Raw genomic sequence first — 20,033 nt, forward strand, 5'->3', positions numbered from 1 at the left:
GTTTAGATTACAATTTAAACATTTTTTAAGTTTTGTCATATTGAGTTCATCATTTTAAATTTGACAATTCTAATCTAAAAAAACCTCAAGTTTAAATAAACATACTTAAAAGCTACTTGATACATCGTTAATGACGAGTTATGACTCTGCTTCCGCACCGCATATTTAACCATAAATATTTTATTAACCATAATCGACACCGAGGGTTCCTTTTGAGGGTTGAAAGTCCTAACAATATACTTTATTTTGATCGCAAGAAAACTTCTCCAGCACGTCACATATTGTAGCTATGTTATAATATGACAAAGTTCGTGAAAATAGCCCTTTTTGCAACTTTAATTGCAAATTTCTCAAAATTGTGACGTGACGGAGCAATTTGGAAACCAGATTCGTGTTGAGCGTCCAAAAAACTATAAGAAACAACTAGTCTCGTTCCGATATTCGAAAAAGAAGTCATTTTTGGTTGAACAGTGTTATAGTAAGAAAATTATATAAAAAATAATATAGTACAAAAATAGATTATATAAATTTCTTAAAGCAATATATACATGATGTATGAATTAAATTCTTTTCCAGGATATAGTTCTTTATATTTTTCATTTTGCATATGAAATATATTTTTATAATATTTTGTCCAGCCTATTTATATATGAATAATCTTAAAATCTTTATTTTTTTTTAAATAATGACTTCCTTGAAACTTATATTATAAAAAAATAGATTTAAAATTTTTTTATAATAGAAGTTTCAAGGAAGTCATTATTTAAAAAAAAATAAAGATTTTAAGATTATTCATATATAAATAGGCTGGACAAAATATTATAAAAATATATTTCATATGCAAAATGAAAAATATAAAGAACTATATCCTGGAAAAGAATTTAATTTAAAATACAGAATATTAAGTTACGTATATTTGACATTTCTCTCTCTTTCTCTCTCTCTCTCATGCACGGTTCTGGAATGTAATCACCGTACCTCCGAACTGGTCGAAGTCGTACTGTCGGCACTATCGGTGTTTGCGACGGAAGATAGGTGCGGCCTCGCGCCCCTTTGGGCCCATCTACCCCTGATTATCGCCACTCCTGTCACTGCGCCGATCTTAGTGGCCGCGCTCGACGCGTTGCCCGACATGCCTTTGTCCCCGGAAGTCGCGGCGCTTCCGCTTCCGCCTCCGCCGCCGCATAGCTCCAGAACATCGCCCAGCACCTCCGACAATTTGTCCGGCACTTTGACGAACGTGTGCAAAACAACCGTCCCGAGAGTTCGAGTTGCGCCGCGTCGAGGGGTTCACAGTTCTTTTTTTTCTTCTTTCTTTTTAGAGTTCGTTACTTGTTTCTTTCGCCCTCGCGAGAATCTTGATCGAGGGGGAGAGGAAAGAAATCGCGACCGCTTTTTGCCACCTATAAATAATCTGGAAAACTTTAGCTCGGACGTCCGACGTCGAACGCCACTCGTGTTCTTAGTTCTTCGACTACTTTGACAATCAATTTCGCGCGAATGTAAAAGTTTACGTGTTCACGTCAAGTTGAAGAGTAGTTTTCTCTCTCGAACGCCATTTCGAAGCAGGATCCAAACTCGATGCGATGGAATAGCAATTGCGACACAAGTCGCTCTTAATAATTAACAGCGGTAAACTTTAAGCTTTAAAATATTATTATAATAATATAGTATAAAGCTTTCTAAATTTTAAAGTTCTTTAGTAGAGGCTTTTATCATAAAAAAAAGGCTTTTTGATCATGATAATATAAATATATTATAAACATCCCCGTGAAATTCTGAATAGAAATTCAGAATGGACCAACTTGAAGAAGAACGTCGTTGAATGTGTAAAGAGAAGAAGAAGTAATTAATTATCGGAATTGATTAATTATTATCGTCAAGTTTGGCGCGATTTTAATTCCGTTAGTATTTAAATATCTCTCTCATTTCACGCGCAATGGATAATATTACCGATATAACCGCGGAGATAGTTTCCGTTTTATTATTGTTACATGAATATAACCTGTCAATAAAGCCTGCGATATTAATTACGTGCCCGTTTGAAGTAAACACGCGTTTGCCGTTGCCTAGGGCGTAATTCGCTCTCGCTTAAATCAATCAATCGCGCCGCGATATCGGGGTCCGTGGTCCATTAGTTATCTCGTCTCGTCTTTACACGATCCGGCTATACCCCTGCCCTGGCAACACATCTGCACTATCTCTGCTAATCGAGATAATACTTATTTTCGCGACGTGTAATTTCGTATTCCTCTCTCTTATCGAATCAGAGCGGGAATTTTCGAGGAATTTATATTATTAAACATTCTTTTCCATTTCGCCCTGTTTACATAATGAATCGTTTAGCTAATGAATGAGAAAATGCAAACAATGTAATGCACAATGCGTTAATGCTCGATATACATATACAAACACTTCGTGCAATATAAAATCGAACGACATGTATTGTATCGAAACTAGGTAAATATTTCTTAATTGATTAAACCGATTAAAGTTAAATGAGACGAACGGGGTATCGGGGTTGTGACGCAAAATTCAATTTTCCGAAATTACTTTGATTTTTTAACACAATTTATAAGCGAATTATTATCGCTGTTACGATAGTTGAAGAAAAAATTTACCGGATTATTTTACTGGAAATCTAACTGTTAGCTTTTGAACGGACGAGTGTCCATTTTTTTTACACAACTTGTAATTTTTGCACGATGTAGCTGGTTTAAGTAGAACAGAAAAGATCTAACTCGACGATGGAGGGGGAGAGACTTGACGAATAGCGGACACGTCTCGAATGTTTGTATGCAAAAGGCGCCACGTCATGTCTAGAGCTGCTGACATTTAACTAAATACACCTCCGGACCTGTTTCTACTTTACTTTTCTTTTTTTTCATGCGCCATTATGAGATATCATTAACGTCATTAGTTATCTTGCGCTATCTTGATTTTTTTATAACGCGATGTGTACATCACGAGGCTCATTACGAAGTACTTAGCGATAAGAAAAACACGCTAGATCGCGTTTCGATAAACATCGCGAAGGAAGAGAAGGAATAGAGGCAGTGCCGATTCTTAGTATTCGAGCTGAGATCGATATTTATTCCGTGATTGACGTGTGTACCGCCAAGTTCTCGTCGAAATTACGCTACCTTAATCAGCCTCGGTCCCTCAAGGACCTATACGACGGTCCTTTCGTCGCGATTGCGACCGTGCGCGCTTTTGCCCTACTTTCTCTGGGAAAAACTATAAATTGGCGAATTCGACGCGACACGAAATTTCGTAGCTTCGCTCTTCGGCAAGTCGCCGCCCTCCGTTAATCATGCACGAAGCTCAAACACACAGCGGGGTTGCTGATTTCATTACGGTTCAGCGGTTATGCGCGACCGCGACTCATTACTCCAACCGTAGTCCGATCCGATTAATTTTACGTCAACGTTCTCTCTCTCTCTCTCTCTCTCCCTCTTCGTCGAGGAGAGGACTGTCTGAACTGTCACGGGTTACAACTACTTAAAACGCTACGCTGACCCGATTCGTCGTCGGTCGTCCGAGTAGTAACAGCGAGCGGTCAGCTTCGGGAGCGGGAAAGAGGGGGAGGATTCTCATTACACGACGATAATTAATTACAGCCTACGTCCGATATATACCAGCGATGGCGACGCGTTCGATCGTGAGGTTTGGTGGCCAATCAAAATTAATTGCCCACTTACTCTCTCTCTCTCTCTTTCACCGATGTACGAAAGTGTCGTCAACTTTCGTGATCTCGTTCGCGGTGACGTCGATTATGACGGCGACGCGGATTTCCGGACGTGTATCACCGGGTATCACCGTACCGCGATACTGGGCCAGCCCGACTGACTTCGTATATCGCGGAGCCAGGGCTCGTCGTGCACCACCAGAAAACGGTGATTCGCCGCCGAGGGTAGCTGACGGTTGGTGGTGGTGGGCGGTCGCCACCGAGGGGTAGAGAGAAAGAGAGAGAGAGAGAGAGAGAGAGGGAGGGGGAGAGAGTGAGACAGAGAGAGAGACCCTTGACTGGCGGATAGCTGAAGAGAAAATGGATATCGGCCACAAGGGTGGAAGAGAGACAGAGGACGGTGCGTGCGCCGCAACAGGTTACACCTCAGGGACGCGAGCGATTTCGAAGCGGGGAAGTAGTTCCACTTTCGTCTCTCAGCGTGCTTACTTGGACGGTACATCGGTGTACATTACGTCAATGTTGGGAGGGTTAAATATAAAGGTCGAATTGTTATTCGAAGGAAAAATGCGAGGAGATGTCATGTGCGTATAAAAAAGAAAATTAGCTACCGTAGAGCTAAATTTCTGGTGTCCCTATATATCACACCTTATATTACACCTAAAATTTAGCTGCGGTAGCTAATATTCTTCTTTCCCCATGTAATATGAAAAACTTGATTCTACGATTGGATTCTGAAGAGTATAGGATATAGATAAGATCTTATTGCTTTTTAATTGCATATAGTTACACGTGTGTATACTCTCGAAGCTCTCTCTTTCTCTCTATTTTATATCGTTTCTGAAACTAAACAACAACGCGACACGCAACATGGTACTTATTTGTTCCCGAGACTTTGCGAGGAGATTAACATTTAGCCAGCGAACACTTAATGGCGAACGAAGGACAATTTAACGTAGGATTCTCAGAAGTTGCGTCGCGTACTAATTTCAGATTCTCGTTTAGGAATTTCGGAACTGCTCGCTTTCAACGATTAAACATTTCTGTTATTAAATTTCTGATCAAGTTTTGCTCTGAAATCTAACCGAATTAGCTGAAAAGCTGTCGTAGTTCAATTTGCTCTAAGGCGCTTTAATAATAATCTTCATAACTATACGCGTCTAGACATTAAACCAGATTGAATCGCGGAGATAATTCCGTAATAGTTGGCGACATTAATATAAGTCATATGAATTAATCATGATTTTAATCAGGACATTATCGCTCAGAATATATTAATTAGATATTAATTTGAATGTACTATTTTAACCGGCGAAGGATTAGAATAAGAGCGATGCTCTTTTATTCAAGGAGATTTGCGAAATTTCCTACACACGTTATATAAAGATCTCACATCCGTTCTTGAACTGTACAATCCTTCTATCTGTATACAGTATAGGAATTCTCCGTTATACGAGGACACAGTCTGCATTATAGATCGGTACAATAAAACTTTAAAAGTGCACGCTGCTATTTCCTTTCTCTCTCTTTTTTTTTCTCGCTCTTCCTTTTTCTCTCTCGCTTCCTCTCTCTTCATCAATACCTATATTTTTCAACCTCTCTACGATCACGGCAATGGGTATAAGTAAGCAAGAGCACGCAAACTACATTATTACAATTGTGAACGAATTGTTTTTTTTTTTTTTTTTTTTTTTTGGAATTATTTTTCTCGTGAATATAATGACATTTGGACGATGAATTTATATTACTATTTTGTTGATTTAAATAACATCGCCGGGAAGAACATTTATTTTCAGAGAAAGAGAAAGAGCTTCTTTTCCCTTTTATAAAAATTCGTTCGTTAATAAAACGTCGTTATATTATAATTGCGTGATATACGTCAATTCTTTCATTGAAAATGCTTCCTCAATGAAATGAGATTGCTTGTTTAATGATGGCGATATTCAAATTTAAGAATATCCCCTAAGTCTCGGTGGAGCTAAGCAATCTCGCATCTTCGGGATAACGTTGGAATATATACGGTACATTAATCTAATTACTGTATGCTTTCAATGCACTTTGCACAAAATGGGAGTTCACAATTTTGCAAATTGATTTAAACGAAAAGTTAGAAAATCGAACGTTTTATGCGGAAGAAAAATGAATCGACGGGATTTGCAAACAACAATGTTTCGCTGACTTTTTCAAAAATTTTGAGGAAATTAATCTAGGGGTTTAATTTTCCCCACAGTTTTTTAAACTTGATATTCTTCAAATTTTCCAAATTTTTAAAATATATGGGACTATATGTATTGCGTCATACGAAAAAAATACACATCGAACTTTTAATTACACATATTAAATATGCACTAAGGATCAAGCAAATTTACTTCTCTTATTATGCCACTTATACTTATTCGTTATTATTTATGCAACTATTATATAACTTGGCTATGATATATTTAGCAAACACAAGAAGCAGAAATATTTTTAAAAATAGATTCATTTTCCACGTTAACGTTTTTATTTATATATCGCTCAAGTATCAATCGTCTGACGTCAGAATAACGATGGAAACTCGAAATAATAAATAAGTTATAAATGACGAGGAGAGTGAGATAAATCAAAGACAGATCAAGCACAATATATATATATATATATACACATATATATATATATTATATATATATTATATATATAATATATATATTATATATATAATATATATATTATATATATAATATATATAATATGTTATTATAATATGTATAATATATAATTTATATATATAAAATATTCTGTTATATAACAGGGAAATCCATCCGCCATCGTGACGTTACTATCGCGTTGTAAGTTCGTATCACTCGCAAAATGCGATATCTGTCGCGCTTATAGACGCTGTATCGATCGAAATTCTAGATTCAATGTTCTGGTTCGGAGCAGAAGGCTCTTTACTGTTATATGCGTGTGCGCGGAAATATGATAAACGGAGAAATAACAAACTTACTAATCCCATTTCCATCTTGTTTATAACATCGTTCTCGTTTACGATAAGAACGATATTTCGTTTCCATTAAACTCCAACGTAAATGTATAATGCATAATTTGTTTGCAATAGCAAGTCCGATCGTTTGTTCCTGCGGCGTGAACTTTGTTCAAAAAATAGGTCGCTCGAAGAAAAAAAAAATAATTAAAAATATATGGGAAAAAAAAATAATTAAAAATATAAGGAAAAATATAGGTCACATCAATTAAGTTCGGCTGTTAGATCGATCTGTTTACGTCGTATCCATTTCCGTAAGAACATATAAAGAAGGCAATAAGAGGATTGTTTCCTCTCTTATGGACGACGTATATACTTATTGCACACAAATACAAGGTGCTTAAAATAAAATCTTGTGTATTGAGAATAATGTATTAAGCTCTTCCTGCAATAGATATATACGACTATCAAAATTCGTTGAATTAATCAGCTTGAAAATACATAATTGATTTTTCTATTTTCCGCGTCTTAAACTTGTGTATCAATGTTGGAGAATTACAAAAGTAATTTTAAAAAACGTTCAACAGCATTTTAATATTAAATATTTTAATATTAAAAAATGTAATGCTACATTTTTACAAGAAAATAAAATGGATTCACACTTGCCTCGATATAGTTTAATTAAAATATAGAAACTATTTCGCCATTATAGGACATTGATTATTAATTTGTCAAAAAGAGTTCACGAATGAAAAAGAAATATTTTAATATATTTTATATAATGTTGACGGAAATAATCTATGCTATTGTCATCCAATAAACAGGAATATCAATTGTTGGCGCGAATATTAATTGTTAGTTGTCTTTTATTGATATAATCTTATTTTTCAAAAATTGTATCGATGGTTGGGGTGTTTTTTGGACACGGGAAATTATGATTTTGCCGACATAAGGCACCGAATAAAATTTATCCTGACTGATAAACGTAGCAGGATTCTGCGCAGGATCAAGCACAGCAGAATTTCGAATATCTTACCAGCTTTCGGCTTTAAACAGAAACGCTTTACCGACCTTTGTTCATATTCTACCGACATAGAGGCGACTGTATAAATACCGACGACGAGTTACTGGCAAGCATTGTGAACAACATTTCTTGCCAGCTGGTATCTATGTATTAAAAAATACATATTTAAACTTGAAAGAATTTCAAGGCTACAAAGTATAGTATTTATATTAATTTATATTAAAAATCTGCAACACACCTTTAAAGATATCTCTAATTAACAAAAATGAAGAAAGGCGGGGGAATCGAAGACTGATAATAGAAGAAATTATTGATCTTTAAGAAGGAAAAATGTTACGTAATTGAGTGAAAATAGCTATTTATTGTGTACTCAAAGCGCACTTTTTATTACAAACATTTCACGTAATATTTTCTATTATTTCCTTTTTATTCTTAAAAGTTTGTTTACGCTCGCTCTCTCTTTCTTGTCATAATAAAACGCGTCTTGTGAAAGAGTGCGGCCAAGAGTTTTTCCCTTTTTTCACCACCTTTAATTGAGCTAAATGTTGACTTAAATGAAAGAGTTTATGACTAGTAGATTAACTCTAAAGTGTGCAAATTGGAAACTTGCACATGGCTTCCTCACCATTCTATTTCGCTCATTAATCTTTCTCTATGAGCAAGCTAGTTTTTCAATTTTGGCTTCCTCATAGAGGAAGCTTAATGAGCGAAATAGAATGGTGAGGAAGCAATGTGCAAGTTTCCAATTTGCACACTTGTTTCATATAAAATAACATTTTTTGTCACGTATATATATGTGTGTATGTATGTACTTCCTTTTGTATGTTCCTTTCATTTGTTTCTTTCGTAAAATTTTCATTTTTTGAAAAATTTAAAATTTCATAAAAAATAAATCCCTTTACCGATTTTCGTCAAATTCAATACCAACCAACCTTTAATGATAATCTATTCATGTAAAAAAATTTAAACCGATATCTCAAAATTTACGGAAATTAGAGCAATCACACCCTTTTTTTAAAAAATTCAAAATTTTATAAAAAAAGAACCACTTAGCCGATTTAAGCCAAATTCAATACCAACCAACCTTTAATGATAATCTGTTTGTATAAAAAAATTTAACCCGATATCTCAAAATTTACGGAAGTTAGAGAAATCACGCCATTTTTTAAAAAAATTAAAATTGGATTAAAATCTAAAACACTTTATGAATTTTTCTAAAAATTACAGTAAATAAAAGTGTTGTGCTACTTTACTTGTGTGCAAAATTAAAGCGCTGTAGCTCAAGCAGTTCTTAAGTTATGGACGTTTGAAAAATCCGTAGATGGATACATACATACATACATACATACAGACATTTTGTAAAAATGTGATTTTTCGATGTTTTGGAACATTCTAAACACATTGGCATAGAAATCCGAAAAAAACATTTTTTCACGAAAACAAAGCTTCCTCTATGAGGAAGCAAAATATTATATTGAGACAAATAAACGTTCTACAGAAATAAGCGATTCAAAAGCTGTTAACAGCAGATTTAACAGGTGATATTTAAAATTACAACAAAAAAAGAAATAGAACTTTTAATATTAGAAGCATAGAATTTGCTTGGACAAGCACATTTTAGTGAAAAATTCGAATATTTATTTGTCGTTATTTTTGTTCGATTTGTAGTAATTTTAAATGTTGTCTGTTGCTAACGAATTTTTTGCATCTTATTTCTTTGGAATGTTTGCTCGCCTCGACGTAATATTTCTAAGCGTTAATCTACTAGTCTCATAAACTTTCATTTAAATCATTATTTAGCTTATTTGGAGATGATGAAAAAAGGGGAAATTTTTCTATGGAGACTTGGTCACATATTCTTTAGAATTTTCCATTAGAAAAAGGATTAATTATTATGAACAGTCACGTGGCTAAATAATGTCAAATCAATAATTAGATACTAACCGCTGCTTAAATACTATTGACCGTAAAAAGCATTTGCTTGAACAAGCATATTTTAGTGAAAAGTTCGAGTGTTATTTTTGTTCGATTTATAAGTAATTTAAGTGTCATCATCTTTCGCTAACAAATTTTTTGCTTATTTCTTTGGAACTTTTGCTCGCATCAACGTAATATTTCTAAGGATTAATCTACTAGTCATAAACTTTCATTTAAGTCATTATTTAGTTCATTTGGAAATGGTGAAAAAAAGGGGGAGGTTTGGCCGCAAATTCTTTAGAGTTTTTCATTAGAAAAAGGACTTTCAATGGATGGAGTATTACGGGACAGTCACGTGGCTAAATAATGTCAAATCAATGACTAGATACTAACCGCGATTTGCACAGCGTAGTAACTCTTTTGCGGCTTCCGCCAGCAGTCGAGCACGTGGGACGCCGTTGGTGCGTGACAGTGATGTTGATGACGGGGCTGATGCTCGTCGTTGTTGTTGCTGATGCGCGGCGGATCCGGCCAGCGATCCAGATCGTTCCAGCTCCACTTTCCTTTCCGCTTCATGGCGTAGTAACGGTAAACTACGATCGTCATCGCCACCACTAGGGCTAATCCCGTGCCGGCGGCTGCTCCGAATATCGCGGACGAAACCATTATTCCATCCGTATATCTCGGTCCGACACTCGTCGCTCGATCTGTAAAAGAAATAATTGTATGTTCGCGTGTCGTTCTGTCGTTCGGAAATCTTGATCAGAAATAAACGCGCGTATAAATGACGCAGATGTACAAAGGGCGTCTATTAATTTTTCAAAGCCTTTTAAGTCTATTGATAATACGTTCTCTTATTTAAGATACCCTCAAGTATAGTCTTAAGATGTTGCATTTCATTGGCTCAAGACCATCTGAGACTTGAAACAATCTTAAATATAAGAACGGATTTAGAATAAATAGATACCTTAATAGTCTTTTAGATCTTTCTTGGATCTCTGTCGTTTCTAGAAAACGAACTACGTGAATGCGTGGAATTTTGATTTTGTATTGCGATATGTATCGTAAAAAATATAATCTGATGTACAAGATCTGTCACAATAATCTGAAAAAATTCTTTAAAATGAACTAATTTATTTTCCAATTTCCGATATTACGAATATTATTTTTACACAATCGCGCGAGAGTACATTATTAAAAGACCGACGTAGACAGAGACAGGCAATATTTATTGGAGCAAATTATGCGACGGGCACAGACTATTCCGCATTGCTTAATTGAACTTGTGGTTCTAATGAGAAATTATCGATAATCGTGTTATCGTGAATTGTGAGTGAAATCGATGTCGACGATGGTGAGCTCGTTGTCGGGTTAATTTCTAAATTGAAAGAGCGGAAACTGTGGGAGATAGAAAAGATCGTAAGAAGTGAATTGGACTCGACGTGAGAATCATCAAACGCACAGAAATTTCGGATACGAGACCATTTTAATTAAAGACGATCAGTCGTCACTGTCTGTTATATCCTTTGTTATAACATCTCACGCGATTCATACAATTAATCCGTGTGGATAATGAATTATCTTTCCTTGCACTGCAAGCGGTGTCATATCAACGTCATATCCACTCGCTCGCAATAAGCGGTTTCTTTCTCTTTACCGAAGTTTCACGCTTCCTTAGTAGCAGCAAATTGCGAAAGTTTTACTTACTTTTGCAAAGATAAAAAAATCTCACTAACAAGGGACATGTCACAACGATCCGGAACCGATTTGATTCTTCTTTAAATATGTTGTTAAATACACAAATCTAAAAGACACGTATTTTTTTATATGTGCGGATATTGAGTTTTAAAATATATATATAAAAATATATAATTTTGAAAAAATAAATTAAGTGGTGGGGTATTTAAAAAAAAATAAAAATAAAAAAATTTTGTTCATATAACTTTAAAGTACTCTTCAAGCCATTAAAATTTGTTGTACGTCTTTTTTTTCTACCTCTTATAGTTTACCAGATATTCGATCCTAAAGAAAAATACCGTTTTTCTTTAAAGGGGTGTTTCACCCCTTAAAACTCAATATCCGCACATATAAAAAAATACGTGTCTTTTAGATTTGTGTATTTAACAACATATTTGAAGAAGAATCAAAAAGATTCCGGACAGTTGTGACATGTCCCTTGTAAGTTTTTCTAAAGATTTCTTCAATGTTATTTAATATAACATTAAATTCAACAAGAGATTAAAAGTTATAAAACTTATATACGCGCGATTATTTAATATTTATTTTTTCAATTGTATCGTAGAATTTTTTTGCGCATAGGTAGACGTGATATCAAGCCACGATGTCGAAAAAATATCCATCGAATGCAAGAGCAGTCTCTAAAGTTGTGCCATTATCTCGACGTCGAATAAAAGTTACGCGACAAACTTAATATTTCTTTCAAGATTGTTTTGCGAGGAAACTCGCGAGAAAGTGCGGTAAGATTGACTCAAGTCAGTCGTCGTTGTTTTGTTTCGCGAATAATATAATATACCTGTCCATTCAACTTGTTCCATTAATATCTAATTCGCGTGATAGGATAGGATACTTCTAATTGTTGCCTCCGAAGATATAATGCTTTCCCACAGGACGGATGTTCCTGAGGGAAATTATATACGTGACATTAAATGCGTACTAAATGGGATATTTGTCGAAAGCAATTCCGAATTTGCTTCAAGCTATTTAGTCATTGCGTTACATCGACGTAAACACTAATGTAGTATTTACATACCGTAACATCTGTAATACAACGCGTCTCACGCAGCCTCTATTCTTGCGACATATGTCTTATGGATATGTAATTACGGATTTCAGCTTCAATTATGTATATTTTGCCTGGAGATTGGCAAAGTTATTCACGCAAAGTTATTAGCGGAGTTTGTAATCGTAGAAGCGCGATAACGTAATCGGATCAGCTGTGCACCGATCGAGTGCACGTTGCTCTTTATTAGAAACTTGCCAAATCCAATTAATAACGCGATCGTGGGTATTATTTCAAAATTAGCAGTTGGACCATCTCGTTTCGCAATTATGCAGAATAAACGAAAAGTATATATACACGAGTGTGTGAATATACCAGGTGTCCCATTTTAAAGGACCCACTCAAATATCTCATTGTCAGAAACACTGTGTTAAATCGAAAAATGTTTCCTACAAAAGTTGTAGGGTTTCGAGGGGGGATGTTTAGTTGAACGGTTTAGTCAAGTTAACAAATTTTTTTTTACAGTGTGCGATTCTCGGATGCGTGAAATGAAATCAGCAACTTTAAATGATAATTTTTTATCGAAATATTCGCTCAATATTCTTATTACGGTATATCCTTTCTCGGGTTTTACACGGATTTTCTACAACCTTGGCAACGGGCGCGTAGGCGTGACTGGTAACATCGTCGACTGCGATTCTTGAATAATAATGAGTAAGCTTCTGAGTAAACAACTACGTAGTGAGTACCGGTTGCCTGGTACCAGCAAGTTGCGCAAATTGCGACTGTCTCGGATTATTCGGTGACACAAGGGTGAGAATGTGTTGCATCGTGAGCGACTCTGGAAATTTAAATTCTGGAACAGATTTATCTCTTTGCAATCTAAATTGTTCTCGCGAGAGTTATACCTCGACTATACCTTGACAAAAAATTGGTTTATATACGAAGAAGCAATTAACGGGGGAAAAGCGTAAAGAGTACAAACCTCTTTTACATGCAAATAAAATAAAGTTTTCTCATCAATGGAGAATTCAAAGTTGTTTGGACTAAACACACGTTGCAAATATTTGAATTTTAATGAGAGAAATGTATAATATATCTATCATGAAATTATATAAACGAAAATTAGGAAGAATTATTAAATGCGGCAACAATCTCGATGTTTCTTTTATATCATATATATATAGAGTCGATAAAGCCGTTCTTATGCACTGAAAAAAAATTTATTAACTTGACTAAACCGTTCAACTAAATTACTATTTTGTTTAATTGAACATATATTAGTATTTAAGTCAAATATATATTTTGTTAGATTTAGTATGTTATATTTAATTTAAATATTTTTATATATTCAGTTAACAAAATAATATTTGGTTGAATGATTTAGTCAAGTTAATAAAAATTTTTTTAGTGTTAAACGGCTCAGAAAGGAATGAGCGAAAAGTTTGAGATTAAAAAAAGTTTTAATGAATTTTCAGTGCTAATTAATTATTAATGTCGAAAGACGTATTACTGAAGAATTGCGAAAGCGATTAATATTTTATATCCGGATAACAAAGGTATAATATGCGGAAGTATTGGACGGTCGTTAATTTAGTAATCGATCCATTGTCAGCTGCGTCGAGAGTGAGAGAAAGAGAGAGAACGGAAAATATCATAATACACAGGAATATCAGTGCACGAGAACATAACGTAAAGAATGCATAAATGCGTTTGATTGCACCCGATTGACTCAAATAAGACAGCTGATATAAAATTAATCTTTTTTTCGCATATCGATGACATTGTCATTTAAATTTTATAATTTTTATATTTATTTTATGCACCTGAATATTTCATATATTCTGTTAACAGGCGAATTTTCCGAGTTATATATTACAACGTGAGATTTTCAACAAATAATGAGTAGAATGAAAAGTCAAAGTTATAATTAAGGGAAAATTTGCAGGCGGTAATTAATCCTATTAGTATAATTTTCCGTCGTCGCGGATTTTATCCCCGTCTTTTCGACCAAATCATGTCATTAAGGTCCTCAAGTAGATTAACACGATGATTATCCGTAATAACTCACCCGGAGACATGTAGCTTCGTTAAAAGGTCGTTGCAGAGAATCAATTATTTTAACTCGGCGTTCAGGTCAATTTATATATATTCCCTTAAAAATATTTCCAGCAAAAATGTGAAATTTATTGTTGCGATATCATTCTTTTTACAAAGAAAATTAAAACATTATTTGACAGAAAATAACAAGGATACGCGACTTGAAGTCATAATCTCGTACGTATAGGATTTTATCGCGCCGTATGTGTGACGCTATTGTACGCGCGTGTTTCATGTCGTACAATGGAATCATGCCTCAATGCGACAATACGTACATGCAATGTATGACAATGTAACCCCGGATATTCCCAGCTAAAAACTAACGGGATACAATAACAAAAAAAAATCCGATTATTCTATTGTATTGTCATCTGCAAATATTAATCGTAATGTCTTGAATATATATTATTTTAATTTTTATACTTTATAATGAAATAGAAAGTTTTTTGTATGAAGAAAAATGTATTCAATAATATTATCATATATTATTGTATGTTATAAAATTTATATTTAATTTATTTTTCCCCTAAAATTACATTTAAATAAATAAATATATATATATAATATATTTTGTTAAATAATTCACAGATGACAGTTATAAAATGATATATCAGCGTCGTGACTACATTATCATAAAAATTATTGTACAAGAATATATATTATATGTAATAATTTAAAATATTTCACATCTTTATCTTACATTTTTTGAAAAATCATAAATTGACGTACATGATTAGTAGGGCAACCAAAAATAAGCTGTGAAAATCTTGTTTTAAGCGCTTAAAATATGCTCCATAAAATTAAAAAAAATACTCTAAAAACAGAGAAATATGCTCTTAAAAAATTACAATTTAAATTAAAATTAAAATAAACTTAATGAAAAATTGTTTACATTGTATATATTCTTATTTTTAGATTTATTAATTAATTCCATTGAATTTATAAAAAAACACAAAGCACATACATTTAAATTAACGCATAGTCATATTAAAGTCAAAAGTTTAACTCTTTTAATTTATATTTTGATTACAGTAAATAATAAACATTTCACTTAAGTTTTCAAACAAAAAGCTTTGCCTATTTGCTCGCAGAACATTTTTATACATTGAAAAACTTCGTTTGACATCAACAGAAATTATAGGTGCACATTTAAATGCCAAGGTTTCTTGAACGCTGTACTTGTCCGTTTTTGTAGTATCCGTATTATCAGATTTTCCAATCAATCGTGCTGAAAGTTCCTTTAAAACAGTAAATCCACTATTCTTCGCAATAACGTTTGCACATTTTTTCTTAATAAAATTCGCTGTCTCGCCGTTTACATTATTAATTGCTTCCATAGCATATGTTACAACTTCAATCTGCACAGTAAGTAAAATAAAAAAATATAAAAAGTAAAATAAGCAAAAATATATGCACTTATAGCTAAAATATGCAAAAATAAGTACTTACGACTAAAATATGCAAAAATATGCTGTTACATATAGGGTTTAAAATGCATAGTTTCTTCCGAAATAAATTTATATGTAATCTATTTCTTTATTAATCAAATTTAAAAAAATATGCTCTAACATATTTTGGTTGCCCTAATGATTAGTTATCTCTCCCTCTCTCTTTGTCTCTCTTTCTGTTTGGCAAATGTTCATTTTTTCGTGTCTAGTTAATCCCGGCTGTGTCATCTTCAACGGAGACGTAAAGAAAATTACTTCTTTTCAATTTATTCTTGACGCAGTATCTTGCATCGGACAATGCAATTTGTTTATGCGACTCGTGTGTTCTCACAAACTTACAACTCTCTGTATTATATAAAGTATTACAAGTTATTAAATTTTTTATTTTTATCTCTTTAAACGCAAAAAAAGATATTATTTCTTCTACGCTTCAAACTTTTCGATTTTTTGAATCTTTGCATTCGTATAATTAATTTTAGAAATGTCGAATTTGTGGTGACAAATTATATATCGTTTACAAATCGTAGATTGATATAATACGATACTTTGGGAAAAAGATTGTCTTTCTATTCTTCCATCTGGTGAAAAGGATAAACGGCCTGTGTAACTGACAGTCACTTCGCAATATATCATTGTAACAAATTCTAATGTTTTCTGTTTATGACTTTCTTGCGAAATCTCGCAAACAAATGTTTTTCACATATTTTTTTTGTATAAAATACGGAGTTATAATTTTCATTACGATGATAATGTTGCCGATTTATTATTTTATTGTTTTCACCACTGAACTATTCAACAAAAATATAATTTTTGGGAGAAAATTAAATATAAATTTTACAACAATACATTATGATATCATTGAGTACATTTTGATTAATGTAAAGTATTTTTAAAACAAAAAATTTTGCATTTATTAAAGTATAAAAATAAAATAATAATATTGCAATTTTTAAAGAATATTGATTAACATTAATAATATTAAAATGATTATACAGGGTGTTACAAAAGCATCGGATTTGCTTAGCACCATGCGATAGAGAATGAAAATCTATATGTTTAATTACACAATTTTATGAAACATTTTAAAAATATAAAAACATAGGCGATTGATACATACATTTTTTTTAAATGTAATATTAATATTGTGTGAATATTGCATTTGACAAGTCAGACGCTTTGAACGGATCACAGTTAAAAAAAAAAACCAACATTGAATGATTTTCCTATAATTGTAGATATAATCCGCTTGATTTCACGTCTCTTGTAAACGATCGTTTATACTGAATATTCGACAAACGGGTCACACGTTATCTATAGTCGCAAAAATTTTCATGATATGGTTGCGTTATCGAAATCTCACACACATATACCCTCCAGTTGTCTGACCTTTCAATAAATTGAACGATCGATTTCACCGATTTGACCACATTATTGGCTTGTATGACCATTGTATTGTTTTAAAGAAACGAGAAATTTTGTATATTTCTTTCTCTATAAAAGAATAAAGTAATTTTTTAAATAATTTAAATTTATAAAATATATAAGTACAATTTAAAAAAAAATCTCTACTATATCAAATTATATAAAAAATATATTTTTTGTAATCTATTACACAAAAGATATATTTTTATTACATTATATATAGAGTTATAAAAAAATGTTATGTTAATAGAGAGAAATGTTATTAAATAGAGAGAAACAAAATCTAATTAAAGTTTAAAGAGAGAAAATTAAAATTAAAAATGTTTGATAAAAAATGACGTATAAATACCAAAATTTAATAATAATATTACCGTAATAATATTTTCTTACCTTTGTGCGAAAGGCGAGAGAAAATCCGTAGGCGAATTCGTCGAAGACGATAACTAGAAGATCCTGTTGTAGTCAGAGAGTTTCAGTAGAGAAGCGGCGAATAGAGTCCGCCAGTTCAGTAGATAAATCGACGATATGGTCCGCCCGGACTCGTAACGCAATTGGATTGTCAGATAATCCGATTATTTATCTTTTGCAAGTTTCAACACTATTTACGAAATATCGATTCCAGTTCTCACTGCCTCTTATGCAACGTTAATTCATGCCGAAACAATAGTCAATTGTGATGGACATAAGAGTCACACATAAGAAACGGCAAGATCGGTCAAATTTCTCGATATTATATTCGTTTTTTTTTTATAATTGTTAATAAAATCCAATCTGATGTTGTTGCTGGTTTCACAGCGCGTCAACGACTGAACTTCTCTAGCGGGGTATCAGATACGTTCTTGGGGAGATAAAGGGTGGGAGAGAGAAAAAGAGGGAGATAGAGAGAGCGCGCGAGAGATATATATGTACAACAGAGCGAGAGAAAAAGGGAAAGCAAGGGAAAGAGACAGAGGGGAACAAGAGGAAAGGGATAAAGTAGACAAAAAGTAGAGACCGTACAGAGACAAGGTTGGATGGTCGGTTGACATAGAAGGATCGGATAAAGGAAAGCCTATATAACTCGCTGATCGCGAACGGGAGATGTTTGAAACGCGAAACGGAGTGTACACATATAGGGAGCGAGATATAAGAAGACACACAAGGCACGCGAAAGAGCATAGAGAAATGTCAGGTGACAAGGCCGCCCACATATTTTGCTGATATTCAGCTTTTATTACAGAAACCTTAATCAGCTCAGCCTAATCAGCTAGCTCCTTATCAGTAATGATCAACAACCGCGCGCACTTTGTCACCCCTTTTATCGATATACTTGAATCGTTTTCCAGACAAACATGCAATAAAGCGAGTATTCCAGTTCTTGCTACATATTTTCACTGAGAATAATATTATGTTATCTGTATAATATTATGTTATCTCTCTCTCTTTCTCTCTCTTTTTCTCTTTTTCTTTCTCGTTTGTATTGATTTAACATTGAAATGTTAAACTATATAATGCTGTGACATATAGTATTAAAAAAATATGATTTTTATATAAAATGCATGATTTAATGCATAATTGAAGAAAAGTTAACAATTTGAAGCAAAATTACACAAATCAGAAAAATTGGTAGAATGATAGAAGAATCATGTTTCAAAGCATACGCGTTCCAAAAAGCAAGACACTACTCTTTTATCATTTTATTAATTTTTTACTCGAGCAAAAGGCGAAATAATGAAACGAAATGTAATATTTCTTTTTACTGCACGGAAATTTTCCACCAGTGACACGTTATCATATATTTAGATTGGTTAGATGATCAAAGATATATATTACGCGAAACCTTTTTAAGCTTTAATATAAGCCCGAAAATATAACATATAATACGAAACAAAAATAATAATATAAAAATACGAAATAAAAATATAAAATCTTGTTATTGATAGGAATATTAAAGTTTTCGCATGAATAACTAAAAACTCACATTTGCATGCAACTGCGACGTTCGACTTCTTTTAAAAGTATAACTACTGAAAGTATGGGAACGTGACACAGAAGACAAAAAGCTTGTCGAAATCGTGATGTGAGAGGCGAGAAAACACACGCTAAAGTTTCTTAGATGCCATTTCGAAATAAAAAAATATTTCGATGAAACAGCACTTCAGATAGCTTTAGCACACTCTTAAAAAACCCCGAAAACTATCCTTTTCCCTTTATAATCAATGAACAGCTGTAAAATGTTATATTATGAAGCCCAGTCCGTCTGGTCTTTGCACATGCGCAGTCATTCCGCATGTCAAAGTCTGATATCTCGATCATTTTACAGATGTTGATTGATTATAAAGGGAAAAGGATAGTTTTCGGGGGTTTTTAAGAGTGTGCTAAAGCCATCTGAAGTGCTGTTTAATCGAAATATCTTTTCATTAAAAAATGGCATCTAAGAATTTTCAGCGTGTGCTTTCTCGCCTCTGACGTCACAATCCAATATGGCCGCGGTGAGCACCCAGGAGCCTTAAATCTAAACTATTTAAAAAAAAGAAAGAGCTTTTTTGTGCGATATGAAGCATGGGAAAGATAATGAAGTTATCGAGTTGATGTAAAAGATTCATTTTTCTCTCCAATAAGAGTTCCGTTTTAAAGAGAATTAATAAAAGTCGGCGCTTTTAAAAGGAAAATCTTGGAAGACTCTTTCCAAATGAAAAAATATATATTTCAACCAGTGATACTTTCTATCTTGATTAACGATGTTTTTCTCT

The 20,033-nt window shown here is 33.4% G+C and overlaps 1 protein-coding gene across 7 annotated transcripts in view; it reads right to left on the minus strand.

The window, feature by feature from the left end:
- The window catches only part of Sytbeta (Synaptotagmin beta), a 32,059-nt gene extending 13,974 nt beyond the window's left edge, over positions 1-18,085 (minus strand). Inside the window, exons 1-2 of one of the 7 annotated variants that reach the window (XM_083047079.1) lie at positions 17,692-18,085; positions 9,985-10,298 (exon numbers count right to left, since the gene is read on the minus strand). In XM_083047079.1, the coding sequence (XP_082903205.1) occupies positions 9,985-10,257 (273 nt within the window). In that variant the 5' untranslated portion in view covers positions 10,258-10,298; positions 17,692-18,085. Of the gene's footprint in view, positions 1-978; positions 1,645-3,625; positions 3,847-9,984; positions 10,299-17,691 lie in introns of those variants that run through there. The other 6 variants (XM_083047097.1, XM_083047120.1, XM_083047104.1 and 3 more) reach the window with 6 other exon arrangements.
- Positions 18,086-20,033: the final 1,948 nt, after the last annotated feature.

The sequence above is a fragment of the Prenolepis imparis genome, unplaced genomic scaffold (assembly GCF_030444845.1).
Source record: "Prenolepis imparis isolate NDT839.2.m4 unplaced genomic scaffold, iyPreImpa1.0 SCAF_1, whole genome shotgun sequence".
In the NCBI taxonomy this organism is placed as follows: domain Eukaryota; kingdom Metazoa; phylum Arthropoda; class Insecta; order Hymenoptera; family Formicidae; genus Prenolepis; species Prenolepis imparis.